Source organism: Coregonus clupeaformis, chromosome 1, assembly GCF_020615455.1.
Source record: "Coregonus clupeaformis isolate EN_2021a chromosome 1, ASM2061545v1, whole genome shotgun sequence".
Lineage (NCBI taxonomy): Eukaryota > Metazoa > Chordata > Actinopteri > Salmoniformes > Salmonidae > Coregonus > Coregonus clupeaformis.
Window position 1 is genome coordinate 56,095,572 of NC_059192.1, and position 12,075 is coordinate 56,107,646.

The 12,075-nt window shown below is 40.3% G+C and overlaps 1 protein-coding gene across 1 annotated transcript; it reads right to left on the reverse strand.

Annotated features, from left to right (window-relative positions):
• Positions 1–7,750: 7,750 nt before the first annotated feature.
• Positions 7,751–10,301, reverse strand: LOC121583089 (phosphatidylcholine:ceramide cholinephosphotransferase 1-like). Its single transcript, XM_041899304.1, has 3 exons — positions 9,997–10,301; positions 9,091–9,258; positions 7,751–8,663 (listed from the first exon to the last, which is right to left on the reverse strand). The coding sequence occupies exons 1-3, from the start codon at positions 10,216–10,218 to the stop codon at positions 8,484–8,486; spliced, it is 570 nt and encodes a 189-aa protein (XP_041755238.1). The 5' UTR covers positions 10,219–10,301; the 3' UTR covers positions 7,751–8,483.
• Between the last annotated feature and the right edge of the window lie 1,774 nt (positions 10,302–12,075).

The following is a 12,075-nucleotide window of genomic DNA, read 5'->3' on the forward strand; positions in this document are numbered from 1 at the left end:
CTACTGTATCTTAGTCTCAGCCAAAGGGACATTGAAACTGAAAGACTTGCTTTGAGATGCCCTCTAACATCTTGAAAGTGTTATTTTTGAATTTGTCTATTTTCTAAACAATTCAGTGTCAAAAACAATGTAACACATTTTGACTCCTGTGAAACCTTTATTTAGCTTTTCATGATATTAAGCATTTCTATTCATTGTAGCATGTAGCAAATTAGGACACTAGCACATAACAGCACAGCACATTTCAACAGCATCTATTGAGCCCTGGACAATGGCCATCAAAATAAATATTGATGAGTGAATACAATCATACTCATGTTCACCAAAACCACTCATAAACGGTGCTAACAATAATGGCTGAACTAGACAGAGAAAGAAAGGGAGTGAGATATGGTGTATTGCAACTGTCCAAAGGGTTTTGGTTCCTTTCCTCTGTCCCTTTACTTCATGCACACAGATATTATATTAGAGTGGTCAAATAAAGTTCCACCATTGGCTACTGTGCTGACATTGCTTCCCGTCTCCAGATCAGTGCAGACGGAGAGAAGGAGACCAGGACAGGAGGCCACTCAAGACTCTAGACCAGGGATGGGCAACTGGCAGCCCTTTTGTTGGCCTGTGGATCAATTTCTCAAAAAATGTAAATATATACACAACCGGTCAAACATTTTAGAACACCTACTCATTCAAGGGTCTTCCTTTCTTTTTACTATTTTCTACACTGTAGAATAATATTGAAGACATCAAAACTATGAAATAACACACATGGAATCATGCAGTAACCAATAAATGTTAAACAAATCAAAATATATTTTAGATTTTTCTAAGTAACCACCCTTTGCCTTGATGACAGCTTTGCACACTCTTGGCATTCTCTCAACCAGCTTCACCTGGAATGCTTTTCCAACATTCTTGATGGAGTTCCCACATATGCTGAGCACTTGTTGGCTGCTTTTCCTTCACTCTGCGGTCCAACTCATCCCAAACCATCTCAATTGGGTTGAGGTTGGGTGATTGTGGATGCCAGGTCATCTGATGCAGCACTCCATCACTCTCCTTGGTCAAATAGCCCTTACACAGCCTGGAGGTGTGTTCGGGGTCATTGTCCTGTAGAAAAACAAATGATAGTCCCACTAAGCGCAAACCAGATGGAATGGCATATCGCTGCATAATGCTGTGGTAGCCATGCTGGCTAAGTGTGCCTTGAATTCTAAATAAATCACAGACAGTGTCACCAGCAAAGCACCCCCACACCATCACACCTCCTCCTCCATGCTTCACGGTGGGAACCACACATGCAGAGATCATCCGTTCACCTACTCTGCGTCTAACAAAGACACGGCGGTTGGAACCAAAAATCTCAAATTTGGACTCATCAGACCAAAGGACAGATTTCCACCAGTCTAATGTCCATTGCTCATGTTTCATGGCCCAATCAAGTCTCTTCTTATTATTGGTGTCCTTTAGTAGTGGTTTCTTTGCAGCAATTCGACTATGAAGGGTCGATTCATGCAGTCTCCTCTGAACAGTTGATGTTGAGATGTGTCTGTTACTTGAATTCTGTGAAGCATTTATTTGGGCTGCAATCTGAGGTGCAGTTAATTGCCCATTTCTGAGGCTGGTAACTCTAATGAACTTATCCTCTGCAGCTGAGGTAACTCTGGGTCTTCCTTTCCTATGGCGGTCCTCATGAGAGCCAGTTTCATCATAGCGCTTGATGTTTTTTGCGACTGCACTTGAAGAAACGTTCAAAGTTCTTGACATTTTTCTGTATTGACTGACCTTCATTTCTTAAAGTAATGATGGACTGTTGTTTCTCTTTGCTTATTTGAGCTGTTCTTGCCATAATATGGACTTGGTCTTTTACCAAATAGGACTATCTTCTGTATACCCCCCATACCTTCTCACAACACAACTGATTGGCTCAAACGCATTAAGAAGGAAAGAAATTCCACAAATCAACTTTTAACAAGGCACACCTGTTAATTGAAATGCATTCCAGGTGACTACCTCATGAAGCTGATTGAGAGAATGCCAAGAGTGTGCAAAGCTGTCATCAAGGCAAAGGTTGGCTACTTTGAAGAATCTCAAATATAAAATATATTTAGATTTGTTTAACACTTTTTGGTTACTACATGATTCCATATGTGTTATTTCATAGTTTTGATGTCTTCACTATTATTCTACAATGTAGAAAATAGTTAAAATAAAGAAAAACCCTGGAATTAGTAGGTGTGTCCAAGACTGGTACTGTATATATATATTTTTTATTTATTTTTGGAACTCAGTCCCATAGGGCAGTGCACAATTGGCCAAGCGTCTTCCGGTTAGGGGAGGGTTAGGGGAGGGTTTGGCCGAGGGGGCTTTACTTGGCTCATCGCACTCTAGCGACTCCTTGTGGCAGGCCAGGCGCCTGCAGGCTGACTTCGGTAGTCAGTTGAACGGTGTTTCCTCCGACGCATTGGTGCGGCTGGCGTCCGGGTTAAGCGGGCGGGTGTAAAAATTGTGGTTTGCCGGGTCATGTTTCGGAGGACGCATGACTTGACCTTTGCCTCTCCCGAGCCCGTTGGGGAGTTGCAGCGATGAGACCAGATCGCAATTGGATATCACGAAATTGGGGAGAAAAGGGGGAAAAAATAAATAAATAAAAGTAGAATACACAAGGTGCAATTTCAATGTTTGGTTGTGCATCAGCAGTTTTTCTCTTGTCAGTCAATAACCAGGTTTCCATCCAACCTTTTTAAGCAAGTAAAGTAGGCCCTACCTGTAGGATAAAAAGGTCATGACAGGTCTGATGGAAACAGGAAAGTTTTCCGTAAACTTTCAAAATGTCGACAAAACAAAATACGCTAGACATGGTGTGATCTTTTTCTGTCGGTAAAATGAAATATGCGAGAAATGTCAGTGGAAACACTTTTATGCGCAAATATATATTATTCTGGTGACATGATCATTGATGATTGGCTGCCATTTGACAAATACAAATAATCTTCCTCTTTTGTCCATAATAATCTCATAATATAGGCTATACGTGCGCTCTAGTCAACAGCGCACAAATACAGCAGCCCTGCGTGCTGTGTCACACTCGCTATATGATGCACCTTTTTTTTTAGAGAAAACCATCAGCAGAGTTGAAAATGCGTTGGAAACGCATTTAACTTGTATTTTTTTCGTTGGTACATGGGAATTTAACCGCAAAAGGTATTTTTATGTGCACTACGTTATCAAGCACAGCCTTTTATCTGCAACAAGTCAATTTGATGGAAACACATCTCTGGTGGGAAAATGCTTATTGTTCTTATGCAGATTTTAGAATATTTGCATGAAAATCTGTCTCCAATTGGATGGAAACCTAGCTACTGACAGTCACTCAATTAGCCCATGTCAGTGAAAACATTTTTAGATTGGTAAATTAGTCTAGCGGCCAGCTATCTAACAATGGTCAAATTATTGACCGGGTCCCCCATTGATCATCAGATATCATATTAAAAACTGCCTAACATTTGTCTCCACCCTATGTTTTTTTATTTTTTATTATTGCACGAAATTGTCTGTAAAACTGCACATTGTTTTCTACCTGCCCCATGCCAAAATGTGTAGAATTGCAGAAAACTTGCTGTGAAACTTCAACATTTTCTCTACACCCCATGGAAAAATGTGTAGAATTGCAGGAAATTAACTCTAAAACTTAAATGTTTTCTCTTCACTGTGTGATGGAAATGTGTATGTTTGTGCTTTTCTAATATCCCATTTCTGTGTTCTGTTTGTGCTTTTCTATAAACCAGTTTCTGTGTTCATAAAAGTGACTGATTGAACGAATCCTCACTATCAGTATCTGCAATTTGGCAGTACGCCCAGGACCTTGTTTAGAGAAAGGGATATCTCAGTTTCAAGGTCTCAGCTTAGAGAGAAGAAGCCTCATCAGGTATTGGTCTGTCACATGCATGACCCAGTATTGGTCGTCACATGAATGAAGTAAACATTAATTAGGAATGATGAAAAAGCTAAGTCATGCTAATATAACTTGTCAGTATATAAGGGAACTGACGGGCCTGCCCCGTTAGAGCTCCTGACAGACATTCACTATGGTGCATCAAGTTTGTTGGATCCTCTCCAGCGCGCTGACAATAAACAATGATTGATTTAAGATTGACTTTGAGTGTCCCTGTGTAAGAAAATCCAAGACAGTTGTCAAGAAGGCCGCTAAAATGTTTTGCTCGCAAGATGTGTGTGGCCCACCCACATCAAAGTTGCCTATCCCTGCTCTAGAACAGGGTCTTCAATCAGCTGTCTAGTGCTAGCGCAAAAAAAACAAAACGTGCACCCAGGTGGGACCCCAGGACCGAGTTTGGGAAACCCTGCTCTAGACTATCGAGACACACTTAGAGGAATAAGGACACAGAGTGCAGATGGTCACTAAAGTAGCCCCATGGAAGTTTAGACCCACAAATCTTATTTTCCCATGATACCTTCTTTCCAGTCATCCATTAATAGGTTTCTCTCTCCATTAGTGATCCAAGAATGTGGTCCCAGACTAAGTTTGGTATTATGGCTTGAGAATGCACCACTACTTGGAATATAATGTCTTTGTGAACTCCTCCAGCAGAGTGTTGTTTGCCTTGGCAGCATCTTGATGAAAGGAAGGGCAGATCTGACAGCACAGTGTAATGGCTTCATATAGGTTGTTTTTAGTATTGGTTTATTCTGGCCATGTTAGTATCAGACAGTTTTAGGGTCAGGTTATGTAATTGTACACACAAGTAGTTAGTTTGACACCTGTTGATCATGCTGTGATTGTAGCATTGTGTAACAGAGCACTTTTAAGTAATCTTTGTATCATTCAAGATGATTTGCAAATATGGGTGTACACAGCATAGCTTTTGAGATGGTAAAAGTTGTGTATGCATCCAACCCATTATTCAATTACCATATACACTATACGTGTAGAATTACTGTATATTTTGGTAGATGACATGACAACTGTGGACAGTAGAGTGGCCAGATTGGAGGACAGACTGGCCCATTCTGCAAAGTGCACTATGCCAGAAAATACACAATGTCTTTATGGACAGTTTCTCTTAATATTTCAGGTCTTGCAATTTCAGGTCTCACAATCTCTCCAGACTGCCAGCAAATACTTGAGTGAGCCGAGGACCCAGCACTTGAGATAAATATAATCTGCTGCTTATTTAATTCAGCGAATTACACTTTAGAGTTCTCCAGTTTTTCACTGGCCATTAGAACTACACTGGAGGTTATGAAAACTCAACCATCACCTAGAATTTACAACCAATTTATTTCACTCAGATGGGCATATACAGCATACAGTCAGGGTTATTTTATATTCACCCCAAAGAACAAGGTTGTTCAGCAATAAGGTTTACATCTCATCCCCAAACAAATCCATACCATCTGTTCTTAAGACCACACCCATTATTCATAGAAATGTACACAATCATTGAAGAGGAAAGCCCATAGGTTGTGGAGGTACCGAATGTTGAAAAGTTATCTGAATATTTGTGCAATAGCACCCCCTTCAGTGCATTGCAACATTTTCACACAAGGACTGGGACATAAGACCACAACAATCTTCTTCTACTGGGGTCCGTCTTTGGACACAGCTTCCAATAATGGACAGAGGACACTGCTAAAATACTGAATAATAAACTGTTTTATTTGAAAACCTCCCAGATATAATCCTCTTGCATGCATCTCTTGTATGATTGTATGCATGGTGTACAGAGATGAGATAGTCATTCAAAAATCATGTTAAACACTATTATTGCACACAGTGAGTCCATGCAACTTATGTGACTTGTTAAGCACATTTTTACTCCTGAACTTATTTAGCCTTGCCATAACAAAGGGGTTGAATACTTATTGACAAACTTTTTAATTAATTTCTAAAAACATAATTCCACTTTTACATTATGGGGTATTGTGTGTAGGCCGGTGACACAAAATCTCAATTTACACCATTTAAAATTCAGCCTGTAACACAACAACATCTGGATAAAAAAAATCAAGGGGTGTGAATTATTTCTGAAGGCACTGTAGATGGCTTTAGAGTGGTTTACATCAATACCTACATAGAGATATCTGATCTTCACAATCATATTCCTAAACTTTCCTGACAATGCTTAAGCTGTCAATGAGAGACCAGCATTGTATGTCTATATGTCACATGGGTACATGCTAAACTCATTAACGTTGATGTACTTTTAATATAGCCATAAACAGATGGTCTTATACCCCTTCAACTAAGGTGTCACAAACTTTTTTTGGAGGACAAACAACCCCCGCTGCCTCCTCAAGCTAACAGGCAAAATTACTTTTGAGTTCAAGACATTAATTATTAGAACAAATAGCATATCAATTCAGCATTGAAATGATGTCGTCATTATCTATTTAGTACTGCTACTCTTTGGGACACCAGAGGAAAACACCATGGCATAAAATGTACAACACTGATTAGAGGCTAGAACTCTTTTCAAAGAATAACTACAACTGAGGTCCATGATATTAACCTGTCCAGTTTCAGCATTCAGCTCCATTTAACTGGGCCATGTTGCATGTTTTTTTAATAACAGAAAGTGCAATGTTATTACCAGTTCAGTCTCTCCAGTCAGACAGCTGAACCGAGGTCATTTCGTAACCTGTTTCCAGCCCTACTACAGAGAAAACATGTTGTGCTGTTGGAATGGTAACACAAATCATTTTAATGCACATGTGTATCCAGGACCAACAGAGAACATTTTCACATTCATGGTAATCAGTACGTTGTCTGTTGTGTGGATTTGGCTGTACATTACATCCACAGTATTGTGCATTTGGCCCTCTCGCCCACTTGATAACCCCATTATCTTTGTACAATTGGCCAGTTTCTTTAGTAGGTAGTTGTGACTAAATAATTTTTGGTTTTGCACAAACTTGCCAGCCAATGTAATTCAGGACAGTACTAATATATGATCATAACTGCCAACATCCCCATTCAACCTCAAGTTAACCTCAAATTGTACTCTCAGAAACTTTGCCTCAAACAAGTCAACATTAAAAAGCCCTATACATTTACCAAAGTTCAGAGATGGCATACCGCCACTAAACCGCATTAAGATCAACATGTAGGTAGATAAGAGACGATAAATAATCCCAATAATTTGTATCTTTATCAGTAAGACATTCTGCATACTGGAAAACACTCGTCTATTGGCCAAGTCTACCCCAGCCAGCAAGATGCATTGTGTGGGTCTGTATGGAGAACACCATTTGACAGGAGAGGGGCTCAGTATCTCTTACAAAGATTTGTAGGTGTACTGCACAACTCCAGTCCGGTCCTTGAGGGCCAGAGGGTTTTGATCATTCTGTCAATGAGCTTTAAAGTGTTAAGCTTTAAAGTGACATGTTACAAAGGACTGAAAACCTGTGACTGCAGTTACGCACCACTGTCTTGCAGGGACATGGTTGGAATAGGATTGGAACATGGTTAGAACACGGTCAAGACTGGCTAAGGATCAGGAAGTAATTAGGACATTACCAAACAACTTAACGGTCCTTTGTTAACTGCTATAACAGCACTGACCGGCTGTGGAAAAACGTATTACATATAAAAACATAAATAAATAGACAGGACATTTCACTCGTCTCACAGTTTTTTGTTTTGACAAGATCAATTATCATATAAGGCTGGCATTATTATTCTTACATTCATGCAAAGAAGACGTGAACGATCATTAGGAATCGCCTCATGGCACCTTGTGGACAGCCAGACTGACACGCAAGAGGCAGAGGAACACAGTACAATCAAGCTAAGGAAGGCACTGGAAAAAATATAAATTCCACAGATGATTCAGCTTTTAGTGTTCCATCTTGAAAAAGGTACAAATCTAAAAAAACTTTTTTTGGCCATCACTCGTTTTGAAGTTATTGAAATTGTTAGAAAAGTCCCCAAGAAATTGCACCATTTTAAAGTTTTATTTGACAAAAAAGTAATTTGTTAAAAAAGAAATAATGTTTTTCATTTAAAACTCTCCAAGACAGCGTATGGCATTTTGGTGATCAAATAAACATTTCAGTGACATGATTTGCACTTGGTAGACCTTATTGGACCAGAATTGCAAAAACATTTATTTGCAGAGAAAAAAAAAGTCTAAACTACTTGTTACAGCCATGGTCAAACAGAACAAAAATAATTTCAATATAATATTGAAATATTAGCCAGACCTGCTGCAGACAAAGCAGCAATTGCAAAGTGTCCCAAGAAAAAAATTGATGATCAACTTTTCCAAAATAAAATGATTTAGAGAGCTAAAGTAAGACTAGGGTCACAGTCCTAACCAGTTGGACTGTGGTTTGACTGATATGAGCCCTACAGGTGAATGGAACAGCACTGGCTTGGTGACATGATGCGACGCCATCTTTTCTTTCAGAAGATCACAACTTCAGGAAATCTCTTGGTCTCTCCCACCCCTGTCACTTGACCTGGGTCACTGGGTGTCCAGTCTGCTGTACTTCATCCACCGGCTCCAGGAAGACGATCGCCATGATGACCACGGCAGCTGATAATTCCGAGGGACAATACCCTTGACGTTCTCCTCAAAGTACTGAAACTGTCGATACCACCAGACTCTGGAGAACAGGTTGCTCTGGGATGTCTCTTTCAGCGCCTGAATGATAACAAAACAGATAAAATAAATAAATGGAACTTCACAGAATAAGCTACATCAACATCAGATAAATAAAAATAAAAATATGTACACTACCAGTCAAAAATTTGGACACACCTACTCATTCAAGGGTTTTTCTTTATTTTTTACTATTTTTTACATTGTAGAATAATAGTGAATACATCAAGAGTGTGAAAAGCTGTCTTCAAGGCAAAGGGTGGCTATTTGAAGAATCTCAAATATAAAATATATTTTGATTTGTTTAACACTTCTTTGGTTACTACATGATTCCATATGTGTTATTTCATAGTTTTGATGTCTTCACTATTATTCTACAATGTAGAAAATAGTAAAAAATAAAGAAAAACCCTTGAATGAGTAGGCGTGTCCAAACTGTCGACTGGTACTGTATGTGTTAGCCCCCCACCTGCTGGTTGGCCAGGGTGTGGTACCACCAGAAGAGGCGTGTTGTGAGATTGTAGGCCACCACCACATCCACAGTGTAGTGGTCATGGGCCTGCAGGATGCAGAAGATGCCCACTGCACTCAGAGTCCAGCAAAACCAGTGGTACCACCAAAACCTCTTAGGGGAATCCTACAACAGAGAGAAACAGTGAAGGTTTAATGGAATATAAGGAGATACATTTTTTACAACATTCTTAATCATTTAGCAGACACTCTTATCCAGAGCGACTTGCAGTTAATGAGTGCATACATTATTTTTTCATACTGGCTCCCCATGGGAATCGAACCCACAACCCTGGTGTTGCAAACGCCATGCTCTACCAACTGAGCTACATCCCTACCGGCCATTCCCTCCCCTACCCTGGACAACGCTGGGCCGATTGTGCGCCGCCCCATGGGCCTCCCGGTCGTGGCCGGCTACGACAGAGCCATGGTTTTGTTTCAATAATCAACAATGAAATGCATTTACATAATACTGTGTAGTCTTTCAAACCAGACTTTTACAACCATCCACTAGACGTCACTGCAGCATAAACCACATGGCTAATGTCACAACAGTACAGTTGAACTACATGTTTACACAGAAATGTACACAAGAAATCGGCTAATCTCACTATTTATTGAGCAAGTTGTTTCTGCAATTCTAAAACCTTTGTACTGAGCAGTGGAAAACAGCTAACTGGTAATCTCAGATTGTGAAAGAGAGGAGAACAGAGAAAAGGTGAAAGAATTGACAGGGAGTGAAGCTTATAGTAATAGAGTAAAGTGATAGGATAGCGTCAGCATGACGATAAAGCTGTAGCCTTCTTTTACCCTTTGATAAAGAGATAGGTTAGCGTAAGCATGGCCGTGTGTATGTAATACTTACACTCTTTGATAAAGAGATAGTTAGCGTTAGAATGACTATGTGGCCGTTATACAGGTAGTCTCCACACATGGTGTGGGAGTCAGTGATTGACAAGCCTCCGCCGGCAATCAGTTTCATGATCCTCCTCATCGGAGCCTCCCAGTTCCCAAACAACCTCTTCAGATAGAGGTTTAGAACAGGAAACCAGGCCCAGGGCATGACAGTACACAGAAAGGCCTTCATCTGTTGCTGGGAGGGAAAGAGAGGAGGCGGGGAAGAGAGGAGGAGGGGAGGAGAGGTGGAGGCCTGAAGGAGGGAACAGTACACATCTCTCCCACTGGCCTTGGGCAACAGAGGGAGTGGGAACATTTGTATACACTGAACTCCCACCCACCACTTTGTTCTGTGGTGGGGGGGGCTACCATTTTGACTTCCATTCCTCGATATTTCAAAAGAGAAGTATAGTATTGAGATGAGTCACATTTAAACCACACATGCTACATCTGTATAACCTTACCCCTTCTTCCTCTGGGTCTTTGGTCACAGGGTTAGAATGCGAGAAGCTAAAATAGAAACAGGAAACTCGTGCCTACCCTGATGAGCACTCAAGCGGTTTCAAAATAGCTCTTTTAAAATGATACACGCATGCAACAGAATAATTTTTATATTTTTCATGTGATCAATATATCGTGAAGAGGACTAGGGGGCGTTAACTTGAAAATAAGGACTAGATCACTTTCTGATGAGTTTGTCCTTAAGGGGGTTTTGTTGTTAAGATACAACTGTAATGTTTATATGCAACAATAGCCCAGAAAGTCAGATCACTGCTATAATAGCAATGACACATCAATTATGGAAATAGATGTGGGCACTGGTAGGTCACAGTGTGTTAGCAACTTGAAGCATATTGTGGCTTGGATTTGGAAGGATACAAACCTTTGGAGAGCATTGGAAGTGCATCCCTGGAACAGGCAGAGTGGTGATGTACATGGTGACACACCTGTACAGGTAGAGGGTGCCCACAATGAAGAAGAACCGATGGATGTTTATTGATCTGGAAACAGAGATACGGGGTAGGAGTGTGAACATTTAAACGTTTAAACTAAATTGGGATCGTTAACTTTAACAAAATTCCCTAACAGAAAAATAGTTTTTTCCCCACAAAATGTAAATCACAGCAGGCTCGCCTGCTCTTTCTCTTCGTTAATGATGCTAGTGTTTTCAGTCTTCGGTATGTTGCATGTAGAATATCCTAGCCTATTCATTGATGATATGCCCTGCTTTACTGAAATTGCAAAACACAGCATTCCATTGCGAGATACAGCTTTTGATTGCCGATAGATAGGCCTAGTGTACGGTTCTCCGTCTGTCTGGTGGCCGACCTGGCTATACTGTACCCCTCCCCTCTCTCTCCATCCCTCGCTAGCTCGCTATGAAAGATGCAAGTGTTTGTATTTTCAGAAGTACGGCAACTAATCAGACTCCTCCATTCCAAAAATACTGAATCTTAGAAGGAGTCGATTCCTAGAGGAAGATGTATTTTCTTTCTACTAAATGCCTTGGTAAGTCACAGTATTTAACAAACTTTAAAGTACTTTTTTGGGAGAAAGCGGGCAGCTCGAGATTATTTGATTGACAGTTCTGGTCGCCTAGTTATGGACGTTAGTTCCGCTTCAGAAGCACCATTACTTTACAGATAAGTAAAATGCCAGTTCTGTGGCACTTTGAAACTCCAGAGAAGGTTTGTGTCGGCATTTAAAAAGCCATAATGTCCCTTAGACAAACAAACATGCCGTAGCAGAGGCGCTTTCAAGGGTAAATGACAGTGGTAGATATAGAGTTGAAGTCGGAAGTTTACATACACTTTGGTTGGAGTCATTAAAACTCGTTTTTTCAACCACTCCACAAATTTCTGTTAAACAAAATATAGTTTCGGCAAGTCGGTTATGACATCTACTTTGTGCATGACACAATAATTTTTCCAACAATTGTTTACAGACTGATTATTTCACTTATCATTCACTCTATCACAATTAAAGTGGGTCAGAGGTTTACATACACTAAGTTGACTGTGCCTTTAAACAGCTTGGTAAATTCCAG